Source organism: Chelonus insularis, unplaced genomic scaffold (genome assembly GCF_013357705.1).
Source record: "Chelonus insularis isolate UGA/USDA-ARS -01 unplaced genomic scaffold, ASM1335770v1 contig_116_pilon, whole genome shotgun sequence".
NCBI classification, from domain to species: Eukaryota; Metazoa; Arthropoda; class Insecta; order Hymenoptera; family Braconidae; genus Chelonus; species Chelonus insularis.
The window spans coordinates 1,585,708-1,612,481 of NW_023276357.1; the positions used below are offsets into that span (position 1 = coordinate 1,585,708).

At 28.8% G+C, this 26,774-nt stretch overlaps 6 protein-coding genes across 6 annotated transcripts; 2 read left to right on the forward strand and 4 right to left on the reverse strand.

Moving 5' to 3' along the window:
- The first annotated feature begins 7 nt into the window (after positions 1-7).
- Srp54 (splicing regulatory protein 54) lies at positions 8-2,968 on the forward strand. The gene is made up of 2 exons (XM_035077892.1): positions 8-802; positions 1,197-2,968. Exons 1-2 carry the CDS (start codon positions 481-483, stop codon positions 2,351-2,353), a joined length of 1,479 nt encoding a protein of 492 aa, XP_034933783.1. The 5' UTR covers positions 8-480; the 3' UTR covers positions 2,354-2,968.
- LOC118063773 (dual oxidase maturation factor 1-like) lies at positions 2,402-4,472 on the reverse strand. Its single transcript, XM_035077935.1, has 8 exons — positions 4,278-4,472; positions 4,125-4,182; positions 3,794-4,030; positions 3,246-3,611; positions 3,022-3,138; positions 2,841-2,944; positions 2,600-2,727; positions 2,402-2,524 (listed from the first exon to the last, which is right to left on the reverse strand). The coding sequence occupies exons 1-8, from the start codon at positions 4,437-4,439 to the stop codon at positions 2,464-2,466; spliced, it is 1,233 nt and encodes a 410-aa protein (XP_034933826.1). The 5' UTR covers positions 4,440-4,472; the 3' UTR covers positions 2,402-2,463.
- A 350-nt stretch (positions 4,473-4,822) lies between these two features.
- LOC118063748 (zinc finger and BTB domain-containing protein 44-like) lies at positions 4,823-7,876 on the reverse strand. Its single transcript, XM_035077905.1, has 4 exons — positions 7,012-7,876; positions 6,726-6,902; positions 5,617-6,136; positions 4,823-5,243 (listed from the first exon to the last, which is right to left on the reverse strand). Exons 1-4 carry the CDS (start codon positions 7,195-7,197, stop codon positions 4,840-4,842), a joined length of 1,287 nt encoding a protein of 428 aa, XP_034933796.1. The 5' UTR covers positions 7,198-7,876; the 3' UTR covers positions 4,823-4,839.
- A 436-nt stretch (positions 7,877-8,312) lies between these two features.
- Ndfip (Nedd4 family interacting protein) lies at positions 8,313-11,187 on the reverse strand. The gene is made up of 6 exons (XM_035096597.1): positions 10,778-11,187; positions 10,026-10,163; positions 9,790-9,936; positions 9,557-9,674; positions 9,165-9,350; positions 8,313-9,075 (listed from the first exon to the last, which is right to left on the reverse strand). The coding sequence occupies exons 1-6, from the start codon at positions 10,778-10,780 to the stop codon at positions 8,972-8,974; spliced, it is 696 nt and encodes a 231-aa protein (XP_034952488.1). The 5' UTR covers positions 10,781-11,187; the 3' UTR covers positions 8,313-8,971.
- A 375-nt stretch (positions 11,188-11,562) lies between these two features.
- On the forward strand, positions 11,563-26,185 carry Ndf (Nucleosome-destabilizing factor). Its single transcript, XM_035078571.1, has 10 exons — positions 11,563-11,677; positions 11,761-11,797; positions 12,225-12,313; positions 12,415-12,547; positions 12,643-12,744; positions 12,860-13,057; positions 13,824-13,997; positions 24,367-24,477; positions 24,565-25,009; positions 25,081-26,185. Exons 1-10 carry the CDS (start codon positions 11,643-11,645, stop codon positions 25,278-25,280), a joined length of 1,524 nt encoding a protein of 507 aa, XP_034934462.1. The 5' UTR covers positions 11,563-11,642; the 3' UTR covers positions 25,281-26,185.
- Positions 16,566-21,358, reverse strand: LOC118064133 (leucine-rich repeat and immunoglobulin-like domain-containing nogo receptor-interacting protein 1-B). Its single transcript, XM_035078563.1, has 3 exons — positions 18,857-21,358; positions 18,215-18,494; positions 16,566-18,059 (listed from the first exon to the last, which is right to left on the reverse strand). Exons 1-3 carry the CDS (start codon positions 20,662-20,664, stop codon positions 17,403-17,405), a joined length of 2,745 nt encoding a protein of 914 aa, XP_034934454.1. The 5' UTR covers positions 20,665-21,358; the 3' UTR covers positions 16,566-17,402.
- Positions 26,186-26,774: the final 589 nt, after the last annotated feature.

The following is a 26,774-nucleotide window of genomic DNA, read 5'->3' on the forward strand; positions in this document are numbered from 1 at the left end:
TGTTTTTCGAAGACCATCTTACATGTGTTGGAGTGAATTTAGTATACCACGATACCTATAGTAAATTAGTTTTGATACATTTCCATAGCCATAGTGGATTACAGGAAGCGTAATTAAACCAACGCGGACGTTTTTTTATCTGTAAATCGTTATTACTTGAGTAAAATACACGCAAACAGATTATTTTAATTACTTTTATGGATAATTAAAGTTATTTGTGGTGATTCAGTGCAATGCACGCACTGTGTTATGTTTAGTTATGTCGATAAAACGTTTTGCAGTTGGAATTATTATCATGTAGATATAATATAAAATGCAAGTAATTTACATTCAATGGTTAATGAACTGTTGACGTAAATAAATCATTAAACATTTTTAAATATCAAAATGTATTTACTCCTATCATAATTAAACGAATATTTGTGAATATTTGTCTATTTACGATTCTAACCTATTTGTGCATCGAACCATATCGGTGAAATGGCGGTCGGCACAACAAAAGTTGTTCAAGTGACGAACATTGCTCCACAAGCAACAAAAGATCAAATGCAAACGCTTTTTGGTTATTTGGGAAAAATAGAAGATATTAGATTATATCCTACAATAAGAGATGTTGCAGTACCAGTTCAATCACGAATTTGTTATATCAAATTCCATGATCAAGGTAGTGTTGCTGTTGCTCAACACATGACAAACACTGTTTTCATTGACCGGGCACTTATTGTTATTCCATATCAAAATGGGGATATTCCTGATGAACAAAGAGCTCTAGAGCTTACTAATAATGGAACAGTTGTACCAGGTGATAACAATATTCATTCTAATTATGTTTAAACAATTTTTTTCATTGTTAATTTTTTTATTTAATACATCATTAAAATTAATATATTGCAGATATTGATATTTTTAGAGTAACAGACTTGATTAATAATCGACATATATTTTTACATCATAATAATTATCATTCTTCAAGTTAAATGATCATAATTTTACATTAATTGTTTCTGAGTTTTTAATGAATAACAAAAGAAATTCACAGTAGTTTTTTTTATTAGATATCTTATGTAATCAATTGATATTACGTTATGAGAAACTATATTTTTATATTATTATAATATTTTTATTATATTTCAAATCACTAGCTTTTAAAAATTTCATTTAATATATTTTTTATAATATTGATTAATCTTTTCCAGGTTTATATCCATCAGAACCAAAATTGCCAGCAAACGTAGTCAATTCTATTGAAGGTATTCCTCCAAATCATGTTATCACGACATCGGATCCAAAACTAGAATCCAATGGATTGCCGCCTTATCCAAATCTTCCTGGTCATTTAGATAGCAGACGTATTGAAGAAATTCGACGAACGTTAATCGTTGCTAATTTGGATGATTCAGTATCAGTAGATCATCTATTGGAATTTTTTTCCAATAATAATGTTGAGATTAAGTATTTACGTTTATGTACAAGAGACTCAGATACTGATCATTATGCTCTAATTGAACTCACAGAGCAAACACAAGTTGTAACTGCTTTAATGTTAAACGGAAAAATGCTTGCTGATAAACCAATCAAACTTTATCATTCCACTCAAGCAATAGCCAAACCTGAAGCAAAGAGTAATGAAGCAGCACAAAAAGAAATCGAAGAGGCAATGTCAAGAGTGAAAGAAGCTCACAATTTAATATCTGCAGCAATTGATCCAATGATTGGAATGTTGTCAAAAGATAAACGTAGTCGAAGTGGATCAAGGAGTAGAAAATCTAGATCTCGTTCACGAGGTCGTAGTCGACGATCAAGATCTCGAAAACGTTCGCGTTCACGTCATAGAAGATCACGCTCTCGTCATCGACGACGGTCAAGATCGCGTTCTAAACGATCTCGCTCTAAAGAACGCCGACGTAAATCTCCATCTCGTCGAAGAAGCAGTTCTCGTGCTCGTCATCGTTCAAGATCACGATCAAGAAGGTCTCGGTCTCGACGTTCACGATCTCGATCAAAAGATCGAAAGAAAAGGTCACCTCGACGTCGAAGTCGTTCACGATCACGAAGCAAACGGTCGAAGTCTAAATCTAGGCGTTCAAGATCCAAATCAAAATCTAGATCTTCAAAATCTAAATACTCAGAGAAATCTAGGGATAAAGACAAAGAAAAAGATAGACACAGCAAAGATAAATCAGAAAGTAATGGTAAAAAGGAAGATCGCGACAAAAGCGACAGGGATAAGAGTGAAAAGAAATCAAGCAAAGATAAAAAATCTGAAAAAGAGTCTAGAGAAAGATCCGAAAGTAATACTGATAAGTCTTCGTCGCGCAGTGATAGTAAAGAAAAAATTGAATCTGAAAATTAGACGTATGTCTATTGATTATTGTCAATAATAAAAAGAATCACACATTGAAACTTTCTACAAAAGTTAAATTTCATCAAACCATAATTATGCAACGCTTTTTTATGACACTTTTACTTTCTCTTGGGAATTTGTGGTCTTAATACGTCTTTCTTACCGTCCGGAAACGATGGCCTGGAGTATAAAAATATTTTTAGTAAAAATAATTATAAAAATATCACCACTAAATTAAACAAATAATTCAAATACCCTGGTCCATATTGATTAACATATTCAGGCCGCTCATTGTCAATGTTGTGGAATGTCATAGACAAAGTTGGCTTTCGGAGAAAATCTTTTTGAGCACATTTAATTGCAGTCCGACGTTTTAAAAGTATCTGTAACAGTAATGAGATAATTATTCATACATAATATTCATTATCAATTAATTATAGAAATATAATAGAATGATTTAGATTTTGAGTGTGTGATATTGAAGAAAGCAACCAACCACTGCTGCATCAGATTCCAAATTTTCATCAGATTTTTTTTTTCCTAATTCTATTGTTTCATATTTTTTACATTTATCTTTTGTATGATCTAATTCGGTTGCACCTATAAAAATGATCATTTAAAAAACTTGTTTCATTAATTTATTTTTGACATTTTTCATTATTAATATGTTTACTTACGAATTAAAAATTCGTCATATTGATTTAAAATATCAATGCCAAGGAATATAGCGAGTAAATTAGGATGTCTAAGATCCAAAATTAATAATATTAAAGATAGTAATAGACATAAAATACCTAAGAATTTATTATTAATTATTATTAATAATTAACTTAAACAGTTCAATATGTTGAAGAAAAAAAAACAAATTTAATTTGAAGTTTTTATAAAAGGAAACGATCACCTGTCGTTGCGGCCAGCCAAAATGTTGGTCCATAATGCATCTCAATAAGTTTATCATTAAAGTGAATTGCTAGAGGATTAGGATTACGTACGTTCATCCAAATAATACAGCTAGTGATTTCAAGAATTCCTATCAATCCTGTAAAATATGCTGCATATCTTCCGACAGATTGCAAAAAAATATTTGCTAAAATCCAGGCAGGTACTGCAGCCCAAAGTAAAATGTGACAATACCATCCAGTTGTTCTGTAATATCTACCAAACCTAATGCCTTCACCGTCAATTGAAAGAAGATCAACAATCCAGATGATAGGAATAGGCAATCCTTTTCGTTGTGCTTCCCTAAGACTTCTTTGCAAAAGGCCAGCTGTTTATAAACATAATAATTTTGTTTAATTCATCAACAGTCATGAAGTAAAAAAAATTAGATTTCTGTATTGACAAATATAAGTATCTCACTTTATTGATAATTATTATTTTTATCATAATTATGTAAATAAAAGTACATACCTAGATGGTAAAATCATAATGAATGAATGTTTTACTCACCACTTGGACCAAAGCCAAAAGTTCCTTGATCCCAAGTCCATGAAAATCTTTCATTATAATTTATGATTTCCTTTTCAAGTGGAGTTCCTCTTTCACCGAAGCCTTTTAAAGTTATATTTATCGATCGTAATCCAATTTTGATTTTAATTTGTGCTTGAATTTCACTTTTTTCACCCGCACGGTAAGGAGTTGACGTTTCTATCTGGCCAACTTCCCATTCTTGACCATAATTCACAACTATTTTCATTAAACGTCCCATAAATTAAATATATCGAGTAATTTAGGATTAATTTAACATATTTATAAAGAGTTTAATATTATTTTCGCTTACGGAATAATGAGAAGCCAATAGATATGCTGAAAAAAGCTTTTATGCCAACATGAAGACTCTAAAAGTGATTTTAAGATAAAGATTATTTTAAATAATCATTTTATCTTTTTTTATTTTTTTACAAATTGTATGATATGAGTATTGATAAATTACCCTTTTTCCATAGCCAGGAACTATCGACAAAAAAATAATAGCTAATGTAGAAAAAATGAAAAATATAATGACTTCATCGTAATCAATGGTTACCCAAGTTTTTTTTGATTCGTAAATTGTTGGAAATTTTTCACTTCTTCCATATTGAAATAACCACGACATTTTTAAAAAATAAGTTTGAAAAAAAAAAACTCACAATAATAATAATTATTCAATAATCTTTTTATAACAATAAGTAGACTTAAACATAAAAAAAGTATAAACAAATCTTAATAACAAATTTTAACTATTTAATATGACGGTTTTTAAGAAACAATGTATGAACAAAAAATGATGAATAAATCATCCTTGATGGCTTATCAAACTATCGCTACAGTTTCCGTTTTTTTTTGTTATGAGTAATCATATTCTCTGAATATTAAAATGGAGTAAAACCATCAGATGACAAAAGAGTATAACGATATTTATATAATAAAGTTTGATACAAAGTTATAACAATAATATAATACTCAACTATAATAAAGTATTAAACAATAATACAAGATTATTTTTAAATTATATATTAAACATTATTCATAACTAACGAAGACTTGCTGTGCTTGTTTCTCTTAGTGTTGTGGTAGAGATACGAGTGAACACGAAGACTATTACTGTTTTTGTATTTGTTGCCACAGAGTTTGCAGGTAAGGCTTTCAAGAGGTCCATGGATATAACGTACATGAAGTTTAAGATTTTCTTTACGGGTGAAATGTCTTAAACACCAAGGACATGAGTACATACGAACAACTTTTCCCTTTTCTACTCGAATCGTGGGTCCAAGCTCAGAAACGACACGTAACGTTGTTTCCAATGGTAATGCACTGTGTTGAATACCTTTAACAGTTCTCCGGCCCTTCGCTACTTTTGATTGATTGGAAGAATCGAATGGCAAATCTTTTACATAATTTACATTGTTATCAATAGCACCTAGAATCAATAATCATTTATTATTGTCTTATCCTATTTTTTATATCTAAATGTAATAAATATTTTGATAAAATCGCTCGATAATTTTCAACTTTCCTATTTAATTTCTGCTTCATTCCAATTTCAATGAAGTCTGTCATAAAAATGATTAAATTCAATTTTTTCCAGCTTACTATGAGTCTAAACAATGAATAGATTGATTTTTATGATTATAAATATTTAAAGAATATTTATTCAACAAAAACTATGATAATAATATAAAAAATCAAAGTTAATATACAGTTTTTCTACAAACAATAGTATTGAAATAATATTTCTGTCAAACTTTAATCCTTAACTTATTACTTAATCAAAAATAAAGCTTTCAATTTACCTGGTGGCTCTTCAAAATAATCTGTTTGGAAAGACGTAATCTCAGAAGATGGTAATGATGATTGTATCGATGGATCTTCTAAACTATTTACTCCTGCTGACGACGTAGAACAACCAACGCCATATGTATAATTGTAGAGTCTGTCATTAGCTTTATTAATTTGACGAGTATCTGCAGTAAAATCAAGTGGTTCAACGGTATTATTTATTTCATCTATGTGAGGATCATCATCTTCGTTAAAGTCAAATGGCATAGGTTTAACAGTTGATTCTTGCTTGTAATTATTATCACTTTCAGATGTAATGATACTTGGAGATGTAATTTCATCGGGATGGTCTGTTGTTGAATTATTTTGATGAAGAGAACTGTCATCTAATTCCGATCGCTCAACAGCTTTCGAAAGCAGGTCAAATTTCTCTGTAGATTCTGGTGGAATTGATTCACTATGATTTGTATTGTCGTCTTCTGTAGAACTTAGGTTTTCTATTCGTGTTGAAGTATCTTCTGGCCGGTTTTTGTTCTGAAATGATAAGAAATAAAATGTTTTTACTAATTTAAATTTTTAAAATAATGTTTATTAATAATTACAGAGCACATAAACTACTTGAATATTTATCATTTTTGGAGCACGCCTGTATTCTAGGAATAAAAATTCTATAATATCCAGAGATAAAACCCGCAGAACATAAAATTGTAACTGTTTTCTAACTGTATATTTTCGAGTTAATAACTTTCGATTGTTCTTTTTTGCAAACAACCCATAAGAAAACTGATGATTATCAGTATTATTCTATACAATTAGAGAATGGAAACATTTAAATCATGTTTTAACTATTTTATTTATTGTCATTCAAAGAGAAATTTTCCAGTGGTTTATATTAATCATTTATATTTTTATAGCTAAACAATTTCGAAAGAGTATTATGAAACTTTAAAATACATTTTTTAAATTACCAGAAAAAAATAATAACTAAAAACAACTGTATTGTTTTGAATTTTGTAATGAATAATTTTGAATACGAATGACATTTCCAAAATAATCCAAGTTTTTGTGTTTACAAACTTTTATAACAGAGTAAATATTTTTATCATACGTTATTGATGCTCACCTCAGTTTTATCTTTTGTTAATCCTTTAATTTGTAAAGTTTCAGCAACTTTTAGAAAACTTGCAATATCTTCTTGTTTTATATTTACTTCTCCCTGGTACATAAAGTGTAGCATCGCTGATAAATCTCGATAATTAACATCTTTTAATATCACTATGGGATGTTTACACGTATTCCCCTGCGTAATAAGAATCAAAACAATCATCAAGTCACATGGTATCAATGGCAAAACAATTGTAAGGTATTTGTTATAAATGTTAATCAATTATTATCTTAAACATAATTACCTTAAATAAATCTCTGAAAAATGTACTACAAATAGATAAAACTAATTTGTGTGCTCTTAAAATTTTCCCTTCAGCAGCCAGAGTAACATCCACCAAATGTTCATCAGTTAATAATGAGTATAATCCAGATGATAAATTGGATGGAAAACTATTCCACACTAGTGAGAATTGTTCATCAGCCATCATTTTTGATAGTTTTTAATAATATAAAATATTTATGATCTGGTAAAATATATATGTATATATATATATATATATATTTGATATATTACTATAATATTTTAATTATGATCTAGTTGCATTGATTTAAGTATCAAATGTCACTGTTTTAATCGTATTTGTATTATAAATGAATAACTTTTTATTAATATTATTATTGTAACATGGAAGATAAGTATTTTAATACTATTTAAATAATAAAGAAGTCATTTATAAAATATAGAAACAATAGTTGCACTATTATTACTATCACAAACGACACTTGTCATTATTAAAATTTAACTCATATGTAAGATTATCACATTAATAGAGACTTTTTAATGACAAATTAGAATAACAAATTTGTTTAATTTGTTTTTGGAGTTATCATTAGTAATGACAATCAGGTAAGATACATAACTGCACCATGAATCATGCTTGCTACTGCTTACAAGCTATTTTTTTTTATTTATATGGGTATAAAGAGCGTTATATATGCGCGTTGTAAAATGACTTTAGCTCACGGTAGGAAAATCAGCTATATATACAATATACATACATATAAACATACAAAATGGCTGACTTACGCAAGGTGCGCCTTATATACACATGCATTTTTATAAATTCTACGCTATTGAGCTTTATAAAAAAACGTAATATGGATAAACATTAATATGCAAATGATTCAGTTAACGTATTTTTTCAATTTGTTTATTGAATATATTTTTCCTGACAAAAATTTTTAACAATTCACACATTATTTAAATAGTTTCTACAAGAATAATTTATTATTTATATTAAATAATAATGTATTTGAAATTTTTGAAAAAACTTCATACATGTTTTGATATTTTATTTTGACTTGTTCAAAATGAAAACTGTATTATTTTATTTTGAAATGTAAAAACTATAAAATGTCACCTGTGACTGTATTATGACTTTTTACATTCATTACTTTGATACTAAATTTTTATTTTAATCATTTTAACGAAATTTAAAATTAAAATAATCTGTGGACTTTCTAATAGGTAAAAAAAAAAGTCGTACATAAATATAAATAAAATACATATTTTTTTTATAATAAAAATAAAATTACTTTATACCCAATAATTTTATCATTATAATAATGATAATTTGATTAAAAAAAGACATTTTAAATACAAGGTAATAGTCTTATGATTTTTAGACATATTATAATTATACTTTTAATATTTTGAAGCTATTGTAAATATATTTCGCATTCTGATTGGATAATTGTCATTGTTTTTTTATTTTTTTGAAATTATTTATTATATCAAACGGTGAGCATAAATATCGCGTGCAGTAAGTCTTAAAGTGTTTACTATGATGCATATATATATTGTAAAAATCACTCAATAAAAAACGAAAATGTTTAACAATTATATAATTTGAATATTGCACGCATTTTTAAAGCAAAAATGTAACGTATTTTTTAAAAATTATCATTATCATTATGTAAGTCTTAATCCAATCATTTAGGAATTACACTTACTGGATCGTTACATTTAGTTTCTTAAAACCGGTTTTTAATTTTTTTTCTCTTTCTTCTTAGTATTTGAATCTGAATTGATCTGTTTTTACGACTTTTCTGCGTCTAGTTTATACAGTAATTGTAGACAATCTATATAAAGTAACATTGTTTATATGTGATTTTATATTATATCGTGCAATATACGATCCCAAATAGAAATGCCAAAATGCTCTATTATCAATTATTTCCAAATTCAATTTTAGCCTTTTTTTAATAAAAAAAGAGCAGACGTTCTTGAGCACTGCCAGATAATAATTTCCATCCACGTTTGATATTCAAGTACTGAGTGATTGCACGTATGCAAATAAGAATACCTGTTAAAATGATTAAACAATCATTAATGATATGTTGAGAGTCAAATAAAATTATAATACAAAACGGCATAGCTACGATGAATAATTACCAAGAGCCATAATGAGCCACCATAGCCAGAAATTAGCTCGTGATGCCAAATCTGTAGAATGTTTCACTATTAATGTCCATTTGGTAAGAGATAATCCGAATCCGGCGAGTGCTCCGTACCGAGCAGCAATTGTGTGACAGAAACACATTGATAAAAGGAATCCGATCCAATTAAAGAACAATGCCACTGAAACATTTCAATTATTTTTAATTTTATATTAAATTTTTTTTGTAGGCATTCTATACTTGTATTTTTCAAATTGTTTAAATGTAAAAACAAGTACTATTTTGTCCACAAAATTATTGTGTTAACAAGTCGAGATGTTATGTAATAAATTTATCCTATAGTAAAAATCTATAATACGTCAGAAGTTTATTTTTTTTTATACTTACGTAAAAATGCTGTGAAAAATGTAAAATCTGTTCCGAGTAATCCACTTTCAGCATCTCCTTCTGTAGCACTGGGATCTATAGCCAAAATAGTCAGCGGCTGGGGAGCAGAAATACCACCCTGCAAATTTGGAACATCATTAGGCATTAGGTTATTTTAAATTCCATATTTCTCTCTATCCTAGGTCATTGAAATGATCAAGATTAATTTAATTGATTATTATTTTGACACATACTAGGTGAATTTGTGGATGAGGTGTTGTTTCTCCTTGCAACGTTTTTTCTCTTTGTACTTCTTCATAACTAGGCAATTTAGTTGCCAACTCATATGGTGGAGGTGCTGAAAAATCAGGTTTCGGAGGTGCTAATTCTTCAACAGTAATCTGTATCAATAAATATCAATTATTATTATAATATTATTCTGTTTATAAAATTATAAAATACTACAGATTGCAGTAAATTAATTACGTACCGTTGGTGGCGGTGATCTAACTATTGTATGAGAACCAGAATGACCTGGACGAGGTTCTTCATGCACCTGGGCTGTTGAAACCGGAGTTTCTCCAGACATCGACGTGCCATTATGGGCACCATCAGTGTTTAGTTGTGACTGTAAAAAATAAATCTTTAGTATTAATAATCTGTTTTTATTGGGACTTTACGAAATTGTAATCCAATCTTTATTTTTTTTTAATCACTTTAACATGTTCATAAACCATAATTAAATAAATCCCATGACCTTCGTTAAAACCTTGAATATTATAATCAATATTTTGGGCTGTCATAAGTTCAAGAGGGTGACATGTATACAACTTTTTTGAACATTAATTTCCAACATTATTAAAGTTAATCTTGGATTTTTTCAAAAAAATTGAATACTTGTACTTACGGCATCAAGTATTTGTTCAATGAAAAAATAGAAAAAATATTAATCCCTGAATGCTTTCCTATTTAGAACATTATAATTGTTGTAAAATAGCATATTTTGTTATTTTTTAAAGAAGTTGTTTATTTATACTTCATATAGACATTTAGTAAAGCAGATTTAAACATCAGTGATCAATTTGAATTTAATTAACTATTGAAAATATAAAAGTAATCTTGTAATTAATTAGAAGCTGTTGAATAAACAAATATATGATAAATTGAAAACACTTTTTTAGAAACTTATAAAATAGAAATTCAACAATGTCATGATAGTAAAGAATCTTATTATAAACATACCATTTTGTGGCCAGTAGTGATTAAAGCTCTGTATAATCAGTTTATTTCAACAATGTAATATTGAATAGAAAAAAATAGAATTTTGTTAATGTGTATTTTCAAGTGTAACAAAATGTCCTTACAATCGATGGCTGACAGCTGGTGAAACTATCGTAAAAGTGTGTCTAACCAAATGTTTCGGATGACGGAAAATAACATTTCACATTGTACCTAATTGTACACATAACTTATAGGTATGCGTGCATTATCACGTGGACATTCTATATCTCGATCCTTTTCTATTTTTCTTTTCGTCGCATACTCTCCCGCTTTAATTTTATAGATTTCATTTTCACTAAAAAAAATTAATTTGCATTTTATAACCTCAATTATTAGTAAGAAGTTTTAACTAATATTTCAAGATTTTTTTATTAATAAAAATATATGAATCATAATTAATAAAACCTGAATAAATAAATTAATTATGAATGTGGTAATTTTTCGATTTCAAGACAAGATATTAGATTTCTCTGTGGTATCAGCCATTTTTCTAGCGTCACTTTGTCAGCAGCGCTACCGGAAGTGACTTTTGAGAATAAAATACAAAATTATGCATACATTTATCTAACTTCAGTAATTAATTATTTTTTTATTTATTTATTAGAAAATTAAGATTCCATATTCTTAATCTTCAACATTATAATAACTTTATTATTTATATTTAATTAATTTTTAAAATAAACTGTTATTACTTTCAACAATTGAATGACTCACGTAGTAAGTGGTGGGGATAAGTCAAGTTTAGATCACGGTGTAATCATACACGACGCTGAAGCTGCCAGTCAGTTGCCTGCTGAACGTTAAAGAGAGTTTATCTGCTGTAAAAATGTCGGAAGGATATAAACTAGGAGATCTCGTATGGTGTGTATTTATCAATTAAATATCATTTTGTTATCAGTGATTATAAATTAGAAGTTAATGTGAATTATTTGGAATGATTTTAGGGCGAAAATGAAAGGATTTCCACCATGGCCTGGCCGGGTAAGTTCCAAGTCTCTACTAACGGTTAGCCTGCATTTTATGCGTAATGCGCGCCACGCATCATGCTTTCTTCGGACGCATCCGTTTTGGCGGGAACATATGTGGTTTTTAGCGTAAAAACTAACTTAAACTCCAACTGCATTATAATCGACACTGGACTCTGGAAATATCCATTTGTTGACAACTACAAGGAAGTCGAATTATTTTCCCGCGTCGCTAGTCACTCCCGCCACACCCGTTGTTCGAATTCAAATTGGCGCGCAGGTGGATGAAATTATAACCTCGAAAGTGTTTTGAATTCAATTAAAATAATTTTTTACCTAAAAAATAATTTACCGGAGTGAATTAATTAAATAAAAGATCTTTTTCTGTTGATTTTATGGAATAATTGTTTATATTATCTTGTATTTAATGTTCATTTCTAAAGGTTGAAGCACCAAATCCTGACTCTAAAAAACCAGCCAATGCAAAGAAAAATCCTGTGCAATGGATATTTTTCTACGGAACTAGTAACTAGTAAGTGTACACCGATTTTAAATTAACTTCTATGTTATTGTAGTCATTAGCATAAAAGTAGATTTATTTATAAAATAATTCTAATTTTTTTCAATTATCAGTGCTTGGATCGAAGAATCACACATCAAACCATACCATGAGTACAAGGACACATTAGTGAAATCTAGTAAAACTGGGCAATTTAAAGAGGCAGTAGAAGCTATTGAAGAATATATTGCTAACGGAGAAGTGAGGGTAAATATCAATTTAAAGTTTTCGACATCATTTTATATTACATTGCATTTTGCATACGAATATATTGCATATATTAATACACACATATTTAATAGGTTCCAACCAATGATGTCTCTGACACAAACTCCGTTTTTGATAGACTAAAAGAAGAAGAAACATCTGAAAAGAAGAGTCCAAAAATTACAAAACCACGAAAGGTAAATAAAAGTGATAATTTTCAAATGATTAATCATCGATAAGAAAAAAATACTCCAAATCAAGAGATCTTTATATCTCATGAGTTAGTATATTATATAAACTAAATTATCGTAGGAGCCTACTCCAAAGACAAAAAGAGTGGACAATAGTGCTGAACGTCGTCCTGCGAAAAAACAACGTCGAGAATCCAGTACAAGTAATAGTGCTAGCAATCGCGTTGGTAGCGTAAGTCCAACATTAAATCATTCTCCCAGTCCTCCGAGAAAATCAGGATCAACACTCCTTAATAGACCTGCCAATATAGCAAGACCTGTAAGTATCTTTGAATTTGTTTTTTATTTTTGTTTTTAAACGTCTCAGTTTTTATTAATTAATCTTATAGCATAATTAATTATTTCAATAATCTTACTATTAATAATTTAAAATCACTATTGGAACATTTTTTTATATTTTTAAATATTTTTTATTTCTTTTCATTAATTAAATTGCAAAAAAGAAATTCTATCTCAACAATTGTCTAATTTATTATAGTTGTATTTATTTATTGCTATCTATTACTAAAACGATAATATTGTTTAACAGTAGTTTGTTGATGAAAGAATATTTATTTTTATAATATTTCATAAATAATATCAATAAATTCGGTTTATTCACAATCTCCACACAAGGATATTAAATCGCGAATCTAGTGCGCATGATCTTGCTAATGCACGTTTGTCCGGTATATTCATATATTTTAACAGAATGCAATATTTATTAAATACATTAATTTAATTTATTTATCGATTGCTTTCATGACGACTACATTCATCAACTAGTTTTCAATAACAATAAATGACAAAAAATATTATTCATTTGTTTTTAGCTTTTTCAATATAACAATATATTTCATCATAATTCTGAATTTCAATTTTTTTTTTTTTTTTCATTTATTGACCATTTGCGTAGATAGTCATTTGTAAATAATGAAAAACACGTAATTGTTAGTTTAAACTATAAAAATAATTTATACAGTAATGTTTATTTTAATTATATAAAAATTTTTTCTGATAACTAAAAACTTGATTTACTTTAAAAGGTAACTCCTCCCCTAGACGTGGAAACACTATCTCAAACCCTGAAAGAGAAAAACATAATGCCGTCAAATTTAAAGTTCGGTTTTCTTGGGCTCGGAATCATGGGCAGCGGTATCGTGAAAAATCTAATCAACAGTGGTCATAGCGTTATTGTTTGGAACAGAACTCAAGAAAAGGTATGTACTTATATGTAGTTATAATAATTATTTATAAATTACAGAGGAAACTCTGTAAATATACTAATATAATAGCGAACATAAAACAGTTTACGTCCACCATTAAACATTAGATTGTTTAACTTATATTTCCATTTCTTTAAGTTAATTTTGAAAAGCATTTTTAAAGTAACATTAAGCATTTAACTTAATTTATTTAATTAAAAAATAATTAAATAACGATTAGCATATGTTTAGCGTTGAGTATAATCATAAATTACCGCCAATTTTTTAAATTTAAATTCCTTCGGTCAGTTTAATGTCTGTTGTTTTTCATGCATTTTAATCATAGTTAGGGTTCTTAATAATTATTAAACAATTATAATTATTTACATATGAAAACTTTATTACAAAAAGTGTTGAGAGTGAAGTCTAAGGTAGGAAAGTTGAGAATTGATAAATCTAGGGTACAGAATAAGTCGAGCAAGACCGCGGTGTCTTGTCACACTTAAAGACCACTTACGTAATTTAAAAATACACTCAGCTATCATTTGCCCTATGACGAGTTATACTGTTATTCACGTGCTTACCTTACATAGTTTAATTTTAAATCATTTTCGTTAGTCCGTCCAATGTTATTTGCACATCGTAAATTACACGATAACCGCTATTGAATTGTTAATTAATTTACTAATAGAGAGTGAAAAAAATATTATTAAACAACAGATAAAACTGAATAGATTATTTATTTACAATTCATTTATTTTTTTTATTTTTTTTTTTTTTTCAATTTATTTACACAAAGTGATACATTGACAAAATGATACTCGTTTTACAAATGATGGACCATATTAGTCTTCTGATTAAGTACATTGAAAATTAAAAAATTAACTAATGCATTAACTCATTACATACATTTGCTATTTAACAAATTAACCTTTTGAAGCATATATTTTTAAAATTCATTCAATTAAAAGAATCTATATTTCAAGATATCACAATTTTTCTTCAATTAAAACCTGTATAAATTAATTTTTTTTTTACTTATATTATATGATTTTTTATGCATTATATGAGATATTAAAAAATTTAAATAAACAGTTGACTTTATCATGACATATTATTTATTATTAATGTGAAAATCTGAAAAAAAATATCATTATTTACTAAACATTTATCGTTGAAATATGAAACTTTTTCTTTAACATTTTTCATGAATTCAAAACACATATATTTTATTCTATGAAAAATATTTTTATATTTTTTTTTTAATTCATTTATTCACAACATTGAGTATATTTTTTAACATTATACATAACAGACCATATATAGCACCTATATTTTTTGACTAAGCAATTATTTTTAACTCCAGCAACCAGATTAGTGATGAATAAAAATGATATGTAAGAAGATTTAACTTCTTATTGTTATGCTTCAAAGGGTTAAATAATTAAAAACGAACGTTTTTATATGGGTAAGATTAATAAATAATCTTAATTTCCCATTTATACGTATATACTTTATTTATATTATCGATTACATTATTATGGAAAAGGAGATAATCTCCAATATGTATATATATTTTTATATATATATATGTATATAATCTACATAATTTTTCTAATTATTTAGATTTGTTTGCATATTTTGTGTAATTTTCACTCCTCAAAAAACAAAGCACATCTTCTAGAAATAAATTAATCAACTAAATATCAATTTACAATTCTCAGTGCTTTAAATTCAAAATTAACAATTATCTATAAAAAATATACAAGCAAAAGTCTAATATCAACATTTAGTTTGATAATAAATACTTGTATTCATATCTGAGATTAGGGTTGAAATTAAAATTCAGTACCCGTTGATTATTCAACTCATAAACATTATTTCCTGTCTCTCTTTTTTTCTTTCTTTTTTTCCGTTCACTTTTATTTCTTATTCTTTTTCGCTCAATTTTTCTCTGTACTTTTTCAATATTAATAGCTAGTGTATGAGCGGCTGCGTTGTCCCTTTAATTGACAAACATTCCATTGTCACAATTCTAACTTATTATTATTTTTATTATGATCATTATTACTGTATTTTCATAATATTTATCAACTAATTAAAATAATATTAAGTAATATAATATAAATCTTAATGAATAATTTATCATCACATTATTTAAAATGATGTTAAAACAAAAGTTGATGAAAATGATTATTATTTATTTTCATTGATTTGGTTTAGCAAAATTTATTTTTGTTATATTGTAGGAATTATTTTACTTGAAAATATCAGTTAATAGAAAATATTGGAAAGTGTACTATTTCAAACAAAATTATTTATTGATTTTGTTTTTTTTTTTTCAATCTATTTACCGAGGAAGACGTTACTAAATCATGAAAATTTGGCACCGTACCAGACAATGAAAATATCAATAGTGAATTATCAGTAAATTTAATTGAAAATTTTCATAAATTTAATCTCTTTATTTTCAATTGTTAGAGTAAATAATTAACACATCTGAAAACTTTCATTACACACTCATAATTAGCATTTTTTTTTTTACTAATTTCTATTGATGATATTTTTTTTATTTATGCATCATTTTTTTTTGTATTCTATTGCTATATTTTTCACTACATCTATAGAGAATTTAGAAACATTATTTAATGCTTTCAACAACTTACAATCTAGAAGAATAACAGATGAGTTGATGAAAAGAAGATGCGGTTTATTATTTAATACAAAACCACAAATAAAGTTTTTTTCCGACTGAGTATGTTGGCTCGGATCGTGATAAAAAAAAGAATATTAGTAATATAAATCCATGATTGGATATGAAAGAAAAAAAAAACAATCAGTCAGATATATCCTGAGTGATATTAAATCACGCTTACACTCAACTCCCTTTTAATTCGTGTACAAGTGTTGTGGATTTATTGTTTTGCACTACATTCCATGAACGTTCTTCTGAATATAATATTTTAATTAAATAAAACGAATAAAAGTAATGATTCAAATACGTTAAACAAAGTCAATAATATAAATAATTTAACAATAATTGATAATTGAAATGATCTAAAACACCATCACAATGTAATCTTCACAATTTCTTTAGTTGAATAATTATATTTTTATTTATTACTTCTTTTTTAAATTTAATTTATCTCATTTATTGTACACATCTTTATTCATTATCACTTGTTATATTATGTCAGGTACGGTGTCATGTGCAAGCACCAGTGATATTGTAAAAATTTCCTCAGGATTTAGAGATATTGTAAAAGAGTCACCGATAACTTTCACCTTGACCGATACAAAGCGATTAGTGAAAGGCACATGAATCCGAGCACAAAAAAAAACGATAAGATTTGCACCGACATCACAGAGGAATGAAAGAAGAAATTGAGAATATCATAATCATTATCACATTTAGGCCAGTTAGAGCCTGGTCTCGTGAGGTAATTCAGGCATACTAGTACTGGGGCCTAGAAGACTAGAATTCTCATTTGTCTTTTCTGGATTCTGTCGATTCAGCAATTCAACACTGGTACCTCTGTGAATCGGTTGACTTATAGTGAAGCTCTTCACTACTGTAGAATTACTGTTACACTCGTCAATATTATGCAGGATTGCATTCGATGTGTTGGCAGTTACTATTGGGCCGAGTGGTAACGGTGGACTGTCTTCTATATAATTGATATGAATTCCCTCAAAACCTAGTCCATGAGGACTTGCTGATGAGAATTCTGTTGGAGTATAATATTCACTATTAAGATCCTCAAGGCTTGCGCTACAAGTTACGATATCGTTTACTTTAACTTTGAAATAAGAATCTATTTCCGGTATTTGATTAACTTCTCTTGGATCAAATGCTGCCGAGTCACTTTTTCCACATGAACCACTACGACAATTGTCGAAATATAAATTAGGCAAATTTTCCAAAACTTTACTCAATGTTTGCTGCTGATATTTGTAGCTTTCACGTAATCGTAATACTTGATGGGCACTAAACTTGCGAATTTTATTCCGTTGGAAGACATAATTCTCTCGTACCCAATTTAATTGTCCTGTTGAATAATCTCGAACGCGTTTAACCTATCAAACAAACAAATTGTTTGGATTTCTATTAGTCTACATGCTTACTTTAATTTCATTATTATTCAACATTTTTTAAAATTTAAATGTTGTTGAAAATGAAATATTATCTTAAGGGTATTAATGATAAATTGATAAATTAGTTTAGAAAGTACCTGTTCATAATATTGATCTCTAAGTGATGTTAAATGACTTGTTCCATAATCACGGATGTCTCTGATGTGCCTCATTTGCCCTTCATAGCTGTCTCGTATCCATTCAACTTGTTGGGCGCAGTTATCTTTAATTCTATGTACCTGCTGAGTGTAATTTTCACGTAATCTTTCAAGCTGTTGGCTTTTATATTGTTCAATATTATCCAACATTTGATAGATTTGTTTTGCACGTGGTGTAACACCACGCCTGCAACAGTAACACCATCGATAGCAGCCACACCTGCAAAAAAAACATTGTATTTATAACAAAATTAATAACTCATGTCAAATAATTTAGATAAATTAACATTCACAACTAGGCATTCAAAAATCAATAATTAATTTAATTTAAAGCTTTAAAAGCAATCGCCATCAACAAAAATTAAAAATAGTATCAACATTAAATTAAATCGATTATAATACTTTAAAAGGTCAGAAAAATGATGCGTTTATAATTTATCAAGTGAGATGTTATTTAGAATATCTAATATTAGATAATTGAAAAATTAGTTAACGTGATAATATGAAAGTTTAAATGCTAAAATAAATGATTGATGTCTATAATAAGGATTACTTTGAAGATGAAAGGAATATTCTACTTGCCGATTAAACAGATAACGAAGAAACTGAACAAAAAGAGTCAGTAAGAGAAATATTGTAGCGCTAGCTGCTCCAACAGCAATGCTGAACATTTTAATATGTTGATAAGTAATTGGATCCATATGGACGTTGACATAAGTTGTATAATTATCTATTGGATTGATGGCAAAACATTTGTAACGACCAACATCTTGTCTGAGCAAATGTGTGATGAGCAAGGAACCATTATCAAGTAGGCGAATTCTGCCATTATTGCCAAGATTCATTGAATTTTCAATTCTATGATCAGCTGGATGGTTATGAAAGTCATCGGGAAAATCTGGATCAGGATTCCAATGAAATATTTCCAGTGAAGGTGTAACCCATGTTAAAGATGGTGCTGGATTTCCATTAAACTCACATTCCAATAGAACAGAATTATTTAATCGATGTAATTTCGTTGGGGTTGTATGAGCAAGGGAAGGTGGTGTACAATTTAAGTATCGAAGAATTTGTAGAGTGTCTATTGTGGCTATTTCATGCCCACAACGTAGACCACTTTCAAATGCAGTTCTATGAACATTAGTATCAGCCCATTTAACGAACCAGAACATTCTGCAATCACAAGCCCAAGGATTCCCTTGGAGATGAAGATGTGTTAGACGTGTTAGATGAGCTAAACTTGCTGGTAAAAATGTTAGATCGTTTCTTCGAAGATCCAAATTACGTAAATATGTTAAATGATCCAATGCTTTAGAATGGATCTCTCTGAGCCTTCCATTGGTAATGGTTAAATTTTCAAGTTTTTCAAGACCTATAAGGTCTTCATTTTCTATCACTTCGATCTTTGTTTCATCAATTGTTAAAGATCTCAAATTGGGTATCAGTCGCCAGAAATGATGAGGTATATGTAAAATGTTCGTTTTTCCAATATCAAGTTGAATTAAATTAGTCAGCCCTTGAAAAGATAAATGTGTTAAATTGGAAATAGGATTACCAGCCAAGTTTAAGAATTGAAGATTATTCAATTCAGCAAATAGTCCACGTGGAAGAATGCGAATATCGTTGTCGGCCATGTCTAGATGTTGTAGTTTACCAAGACCTGAAAAAGGCCGGCTAGGTAAATTAGTAAGATGATTAAAAGAAAGGTTGAGATACCGTAGTTGTTGATTTGGTTTAAATGTGTAGTCTTGTAGGGATCTAATACCATTGATAGAAATATCAAGATTGCTGAGATATTTAGACATTACAAAAGCTTGATACGGAAGCACAGTTATATTGTTACGAGCAATCAAAAGTGTTTCTAAAGATTCCAGGTCTTTGAAAGTAGCACGTGAGAGATTTGTCAATAGATTTCCAGTAAAATTTAAGAACTTTAGATGACGAAGTGGTGCCAAAACATTTTCTGGCAAAGAGATGAGCCTGTTGTCACCTAAATCTAGATATTCTAAATGCGGAGTTGCTGTAAATACACCTGGTTCCAATCTTTCTATTCCACTTGATGTCCAGCTGAGTTTCCGGAGATTTGTTGATACTTCCAAGGCAGCTACTGGCAAAGTAGCTGCTCCTACATTGATCAACACAACATCTCTTGCACGTGCTGGTAGTCCTAAGCCTAGAAAATTTCTTCCTTTGCAATAAAATGTCCAATTGTCGCATTGGCAACCGACATAGGCACACACAATGGGTCCTTCGCCAAGATTGCCGGCTGTTCGACTTGCATCCAAATTGGCCGAGGCTATTTTTGCAAGGATGGAGACTTTCAATGTCACCAGCAGTAGGAATACGAGTAGAGAACATTGTGAAGGAGGTAGAAAAGCTAGAAGTTTCATTCCTGATGTTGAAAAGGGGATGTCGTTTTTTTGAACACGGCTCACGTCCCATTTCCTGGCTCTAACCCTTGCGGCAGAGTCCACCACTCTCTTCTAGTAGTTAAGAATTGCTCCAATTAATCAATTGATTAATTTATTTAAGATATACAGCCCGGCTGTTATATTTTTCACTTCAATAATTGTCAGTCTTTCTTCTCTCTCTCTTTCTCTCACTAAACGCCTTCAACTTTTATAGATATACAAATTAGAAGACTCGTTTTCACCCTTTCAATTCTTCGTCAGTCCCAAATATCGAATTATTAACCGTTAGCTAGATATCTGCACGCTCTTATGAAGAACGCACTCATACCAATAAATATCCATGTTTCTGACATGTTTTTTTATAGATATATTTTCTTTAATACATTGATTTTATTATCAAGGTATTTTCTTTTTACTCAAACAATACATTTTTTCCCCTCTCTCTCTCTCTCTCAAAGTTGAATTTATTGAACAATTACTAAACTATTATTTTATTAGCTCTTCAATATTTAGTATTAAATTTCTTCACTGTTATGTTTTTTTTTTCGTCACATGACATTAACAACCCGATTCATATTCATATAAGTCAGTCGTCTTAGTCAGTCCAAGTCTGTTGAATCAATCTCAATACCCACCACGTCTCGAGACTAAAATTGACTGGCAAGCGTTCCCCCGAAGCTCCTCGTGGTTGCTCGTAGTTGCTCTGCTCCAAGGACATGGCAACAATGGCTGCTTGCTCGGCTCTCTCAACATCTGGCAACACTGTAGAGATACACTACCACTCAGCTCGACAAATAACCATGGTCATGCTGAAAACTTTGAAGACTACGAGAGGCTTTGATACTCAAATACTAAGCAAATATAACACACACTTTCATATTATTATACTTGTACAGATAATATATTGTTACTATGCTGCTAAATTCTTTGCAACTTGGCGTCTTCCTTTGTGTCTTACACTCTCTTCTCTTCAATATTTTATCATTAAAATTCTCACTTATGAGACTGTGCATCTTTTTTGCATCCTTTTATAACCTCGAAGAACTCACTTCGATCATTTAAACGATAAAATTTCTATTTTTCAAACTTTAAATAAATTTAAAGTAAAAAATACCGTGTAATTAAAACTGAAATAAAATTTTTATTAAATTATAACATAAATTTATAATTACAAAAAGATATAAATTTAATTAGTAATTATTTTCTTCTTTGTTTAATCGTGTTACGATAGACAATATTACTAATTAAATAAACATTAGTATTTTCATAAATATTTAAACATTAAAAAAAAAAATTACTAACATTAATGATTATCGTCATTATCATACAGTTTATGATAACGTACGTAAATACTTGAATTTTATATTTTTTCTTTATTTATCATGAAGAATGATAAAATAAATCAACATTCTTTATTATAAATTACGTCAATTATTAATGATATATAGATTTTTATATTGATATATTTTATATTAATATTTTTTTCATAATTTTTTGTTGAATGGAGCATGAAAATTTGCATCTATTAAGAAAAAGTCATAAATAAAATAGACTTTTCCAAGGAAATAAATAATGAAAGTGAACTTTTATATTCAAAGAAGAAACCGTCATAAAAGTGTCGTTTGAGTCATTACTCTCTACGAGGTCATGGTCATAAGAAGAGAGCAATTACTTCAATACATACCATGTACATATATATTTATTTATTTATCCAAGAAACAAATAATTTGCTAAAAAATAATTTCCTGTGCCATTTATTTGTTAAGATAAAAAGAAATAAAAAACGTCTGAACTAAGTCAGACGTGAAATGAAGATTTCTGATGAAAGGATTTTATTGTATTGAGTGTAAAGAGTGATAGAAAGTTTCCGGATATTTCGATATGAGACTGTGTAAGTGCATCACAAGCAATGAAGACTAGACAGGAAGAAGGGATAGGAGTCACACTACAGAACACACAGTCTTGGTAAAACGAAGCAGAGCTTGAATCAGCTGGGATCCGGGCTGCGTTGCCATTCGTTGAGCACTCAGCTACAGGCCGATCAATATTGCCCAGTGTGGCAACAACGTTGAGAAATAAATAAAGGTTCCTCACGAGTTGCCTGGTACAAGCTATACAACGAACATTTTCTGTTATGTCGTTCCCAACTCTCTTTACATACCCACACTCCATTGCCTACGAGTGCCATATGTTGTTTCCTAAATGTAATTAATTCATCTAATGAAATTACATTTTTAATGAACATATCATTCTAAACGACCTCAAAATGTTGGTAGAACTCATCTACGTACTTTGATGACCAAAAAAAAAACAACCATGCGTTCACGAAGCTATTTCTAAAAATATGTAAAATACAAACTATAAATGCCACGATATGGAAATGGGAACTGAGGTCAATATTCTGAGATAAGACAAAATCTAGATTTATTCATTTTACTGAATTTCGAGGACGATTAAAAGAATATTTTTAACGTATTTATATAATAAATGTAGTAATATTTGATGAAAACATCTTGAAGATGTTTAATTTAGTACTTGAAGAATGTTATTATAGTTGTTATATAGCATGGAGACATGTTATAATAACATGGTGGTAAGATGTTATATGCATCTAAAGCTGTCTCTAGGTCAAAAAAGTTACTCAAGAGTACAAAAAAAAAATTAAAGATAGAAAAATGTCAATAAACATCATTTTTCTTATATACCAAGTAGTTTATCTACGATAAACACCTATTTTTGCAGATAAATGGTAAAAAATTTATACAGATTTAATCGGAATTACCGTTATATAAAATTATATGTTGGTTTAAAGAAAAAAATTTGAATTGCTTCAGTAAATAAATGATTAGACAATCAAGAATATTCTTCATGATCATGGTAGATAATTTTTATTGGGTTTTTTTTTATTGAAAAAACCATTTATCTTCAGCAATTCTAGAATAAAAATCCATTGATTTTTTCCATATTTAAATAGTAAAATAATATATAACGTGAAGTTTTGTTCATTTGTTCACGACAAAAAATTATCCAGCTGCTTTCAGCAACATAATAGTGAATTGATGATAACAGACACAAAAAATTGATTATTGAAAAAGGGGTGGTTCCATCACCTATCATCAATAATATATCAACAATTCTGATAATTTTTCATTTCAACATACAACTATCTTCATACTTGCCTGTAAAAATAATAAATAAATCAACATTAATTTACAGTAAAATTCATGAAACCATGAGGTGGATTACAAACTAGAATATTTATATCATATTATTTTTCTAGTGTGCATTATTAATAATTAAAAAGTTAAGTTATTTAACTAGTAAATTATGTAATAAAATATAAAGAAAATGGTTAATTACGGATTTTTACGATGAAAGCGTTCATTAAAAAAGGGAGTAATGGCGACAGTTGATGATGTGGCGTAAGCAGTGTCAACATGCCGTTTTGTAAGCCATATCTTTGGCGTTACGTGACTTGGTTAATTTTACAAATGGCGGAATCTTAGAAAACTAACGCCATCTTGCGTATTTAAAATGAGTAATTGCCGATCGAGAAAAATTGTTTCGTCAAAAATCTACAGATGGCGTTAATTATCAAGTAAACGCGGGAATATATTTGAAATTTTCCATGCAACACTATTTTTTATATTTATCATTAAACAATTAATTTTTTTTTTGCAGTGTGCAGACTTTATTAAGGCTGGTGCTGAACATGGTCTAACACCTTCTGACGTTGTGTTGGCAGCAGATATTACATTCTCTTGTGTTGCTGATCCACAGGCTGCTAAAGATGTAAGTCAAATTAAATATTTCAATTATTTAATATAATTAAACTTTTAGCTTTATATTGTGATGTATAAATTTAAATTTAATTTCCAGATGGTATTTGGTAATTGTGGAGTCTTGATAGAAATGACACCAAACAAAGGCTACGTAGAGATGACTGGAATTGACGCAGAAACATCTCAAGATATTGCTGAAGCAATCAATTCAAAAGGTGGCCGTTATCTTGAAGCTCAAGTTCAAGGTAGCAAAACTCATGCTCAAGAAGGGACTTTAGTAATACTCGCAGCGGGAGACAAATCGCTTTTTGATGAATGTCATTCGTGCTTTGAAGCGATGGGCAAGAATACCTTTTATCTAGGAGAAGTAGGAAATGCTTCCAAAATGAATTTGGTGCTGCAACTGATGGCTGGTGTAACTCTTGCTGGACTCGCTGAGAGTATGGCATTGGCAGATCGTGCGGGTCTTCAACAAAAAGATGTCCTTGAAGTACTTGAATTAACTTCATTGGCATGCCCAGCGATATTAGATAAAGGAAAAGGTATGTTGTAGCACTTAAAGTAGTTGTAATGGAAATAAGAAATTTGTGTTAATGAAATTCTTTTGTTTTAGCTATCATTGAAGGTGGATTCCCAACTCAATTACCACTTCAACATATGCAGAAAGATTTAAGACTTTCCCTCGGTATGAGTGATCAATTAGAGCAACCATTACCTTTAGCCGCAGCAGCTAATGAGGTCTACAAGCACGCCAAACGTCTTGGTTATGGAAAACATGATGCATCCGCTGTTTACATTAGAGCTAGATTCTAACCTAGCCGGGGCATACCGTGCTTTTGCTACACTGTATTTATTGCAATATCTAAAGTTGTTTTCCGACGCAAGCAAACTGAGACATTAATTTTCTTTAGTTTATTTTACTCTTTTGATAGTTTCCTCATGATCCTAGACCAGTAACCGATTATTAAAAATTATTATTATTATAACAATTATAATTATTATTCTTATAAATTAATTGATGAAAAAAATTTCACTAAACGACGGCACAAAATACTAAAAAAACGCGGATGGGTCTCTTTAATGGTTTTTTAAGCTTTCGAAATTAATCCTGCGTCGCATTTTTTTATCATTTATTTTTCTTATTACAAATAACTGAAAAATAAAATGTAGAATACGAAATGGAGGAGATTGCTTTCAAAATAAATCTCAGTTGTTTGTAATAATATCTGTCGAAAGTGTTTATTTGCTATTGTTATTAGTATATGATTAAAAATAAATTAATTACTAAACAAAAAATATGAAAATCATCTTTCGACATATGTAATGAGTAGGTGACCTAGTAAATTACAAGAAGATACGACTTTTATTATTGACGCGTTTTAAAATGTGCCTTAGAATGCCACTCGGTAAGAAAACATTTATATTCATTAAAAAAGAAGTAATGAAAATTTGTCTTATCACAAAAGATCATAAACTTTAGATTAATTTTTTAGAAACCTAATACATAATTTTTTATTTCTTTATATGGATCATCTATTCCAACTATCTTATCTTTATAATTTAAATATTGTTTAATGAATGATGAAGTCAATTTCGGATGTATTTAATATTATAATTAATTGAAAAAATTTTAATTATGTGTGCGAAATTACTTTTGGCTTTTTTAATCATATTTATGGTTAATTAATGGCCAGTTGTATTGGAAACAACATATGACAACTAATTTTCAGATTAAAAAATTGGATAAAAATGTAAAAATAACTTTAAAAAAATGATTTGCATAAGCATTTTAGATAATGCAATGTTGAATCTTTTTTTTATTGAAAAAGTTATGTATGTATGATGAATTTTAATAGAATAATGTACAATTAAAAATAATTTAAATGTTATAATATAAATTTTTGTCATGAAATTGGAGTCCAATTCAATATTTTCATTTTAATGAAAAATACGTTGATGTATTTTGTTGTAAGAATAAGATGCTCCATTAATAAATTCGATAAATATAATAAATAATAATAATGTTAATAATTAAAAAATTATTTCAATTGATGACTCCAATATTTAATAATTACTTTAATATTATTAACAACTGTTAATATAATTTTATTATCATACTGTCTCCCATTTTATCTGTAATGGTTTATATTTCATAAGTCGTTCAATATTTGTTTAACTTTTTTGCAACCATACGCGTCAATACTGAATGAAAAACAATTTTACGAGTGGTCACTGACAAATATTTAAAGTGGAGATCAAAGATATTTGAAATAACATAAAGTCCAATAAAAGAACAAAATTTTTTAT

Bases quoted from the DNA above. Each gene is read 5' to 3' on its own strand.
- Srp54 (XM_035077892.1), top strand. From the start codon at position 481: ATGGCGGTCGGCACAACAAAAGTTGTTCAAGTGACGAACATTGCTCCA. The intron at 803-1,196 runs GTGATAACAATA...AATCTTTTCCAG, and splicing joins TAATGGAACAGTTGTACCAG to GTTTATATCCATCAGAACCA.
- LOC118063773 (XM_035077935.1), bottom strand. From the start codon at position 4,439: ATGTCGTGGTTATTTCAATATGGAAGAAGTGAAAAATTTCCAACAATT. The intron at 4,183-4,277 runs GTAATTTATCAA...AATCACTTTTAG, and splicing joins TTCCTGGCTATGGAAAAAGG to AGTCTTCATGTTGGCATAAA. The intron at 2,945-3,021 runs GTAAGTAAACAT...TCATTTTTATAG, and splicing joins ATATGACGAATTTTTAATTC to GTGCAACCGAATTAGATCAT.
- LOC118063748 (XM_035077905.1), bottom strand. From the start codon at position 7,197: ATGATGGCTGATGAACAATTCTCACTAGTGTGGAATAGTTTTCCATCC. The intron at 6,137-6,725 runs GTGAGCATCAAT...TTATCATTTCAG, and splicing joins TAACAAAAGATAAAACTGAG to AACAAAAACCGGCCAGAAGA. The intron at 5,244-5,616 runs GTAAATTGAAAG...TATTGATTCTAG, and splicing joins TTATTTTGAAGAGCCACCAG to GTGCTATTGATAACAATGTA.
- Ndfip (XM_035096597.1), bottom strand. The intron at 9,675-9,789 runs GTATGTGTCAAA...CCAAATTTGCAG, and splicing joins CTCATCCACAAATTCACCTA to GGTGGTATTTCTGCTCCCCA. The intron at 9,351-9,556 runs GTAAGTATAAAA...GAAATGTTTCAG, and splicing joins ATTTTTCACAGCATTTTTAC to TGGCATTGTTCTTTAATTGG.
- Ndf (XM_035078571.1), top strand. From the start codon at position 11,643: ATGTCGGAAGGATATAAACTAGGAGATCTCGTATG. The intron at 12,314-12,414 runs GTAAGTGTACAC...TTCAATTATCAG, and splicing joins TTCTACGGAACTAGTAACTA to TGCTTGGATCGAAGAATCAC. The intron at 25,010-25,080 runs GTATGTTGTAGC...CTTTTGTTTTAG, and splicing joins GATATTAGATAAAGGAAAAG to CTATCATTGAAGGTGGATTC.
- LOC118064133 (XM_035078563.1), bottom strand. From the start codon at position 20,664: ATGAAACTTCTAGCTTTTCTACCTCCTTCACAATGTTCTCTACTCGTA. The intron at 18,495-18,856 runs GCAAGTAGAATA...TTTTTTTTGCAG, and splicing joins CTTCGTTATCTGTTTAATCG to GTGTGGCTGCTATCGATGGT. The intron at 18,060-18,214 runs GTACTTTCTAAA...TTTGTTTGATAG, and splicing joins GAGATCAATATTATGAACAG to GTTAAACGCGTTCGAGATTA.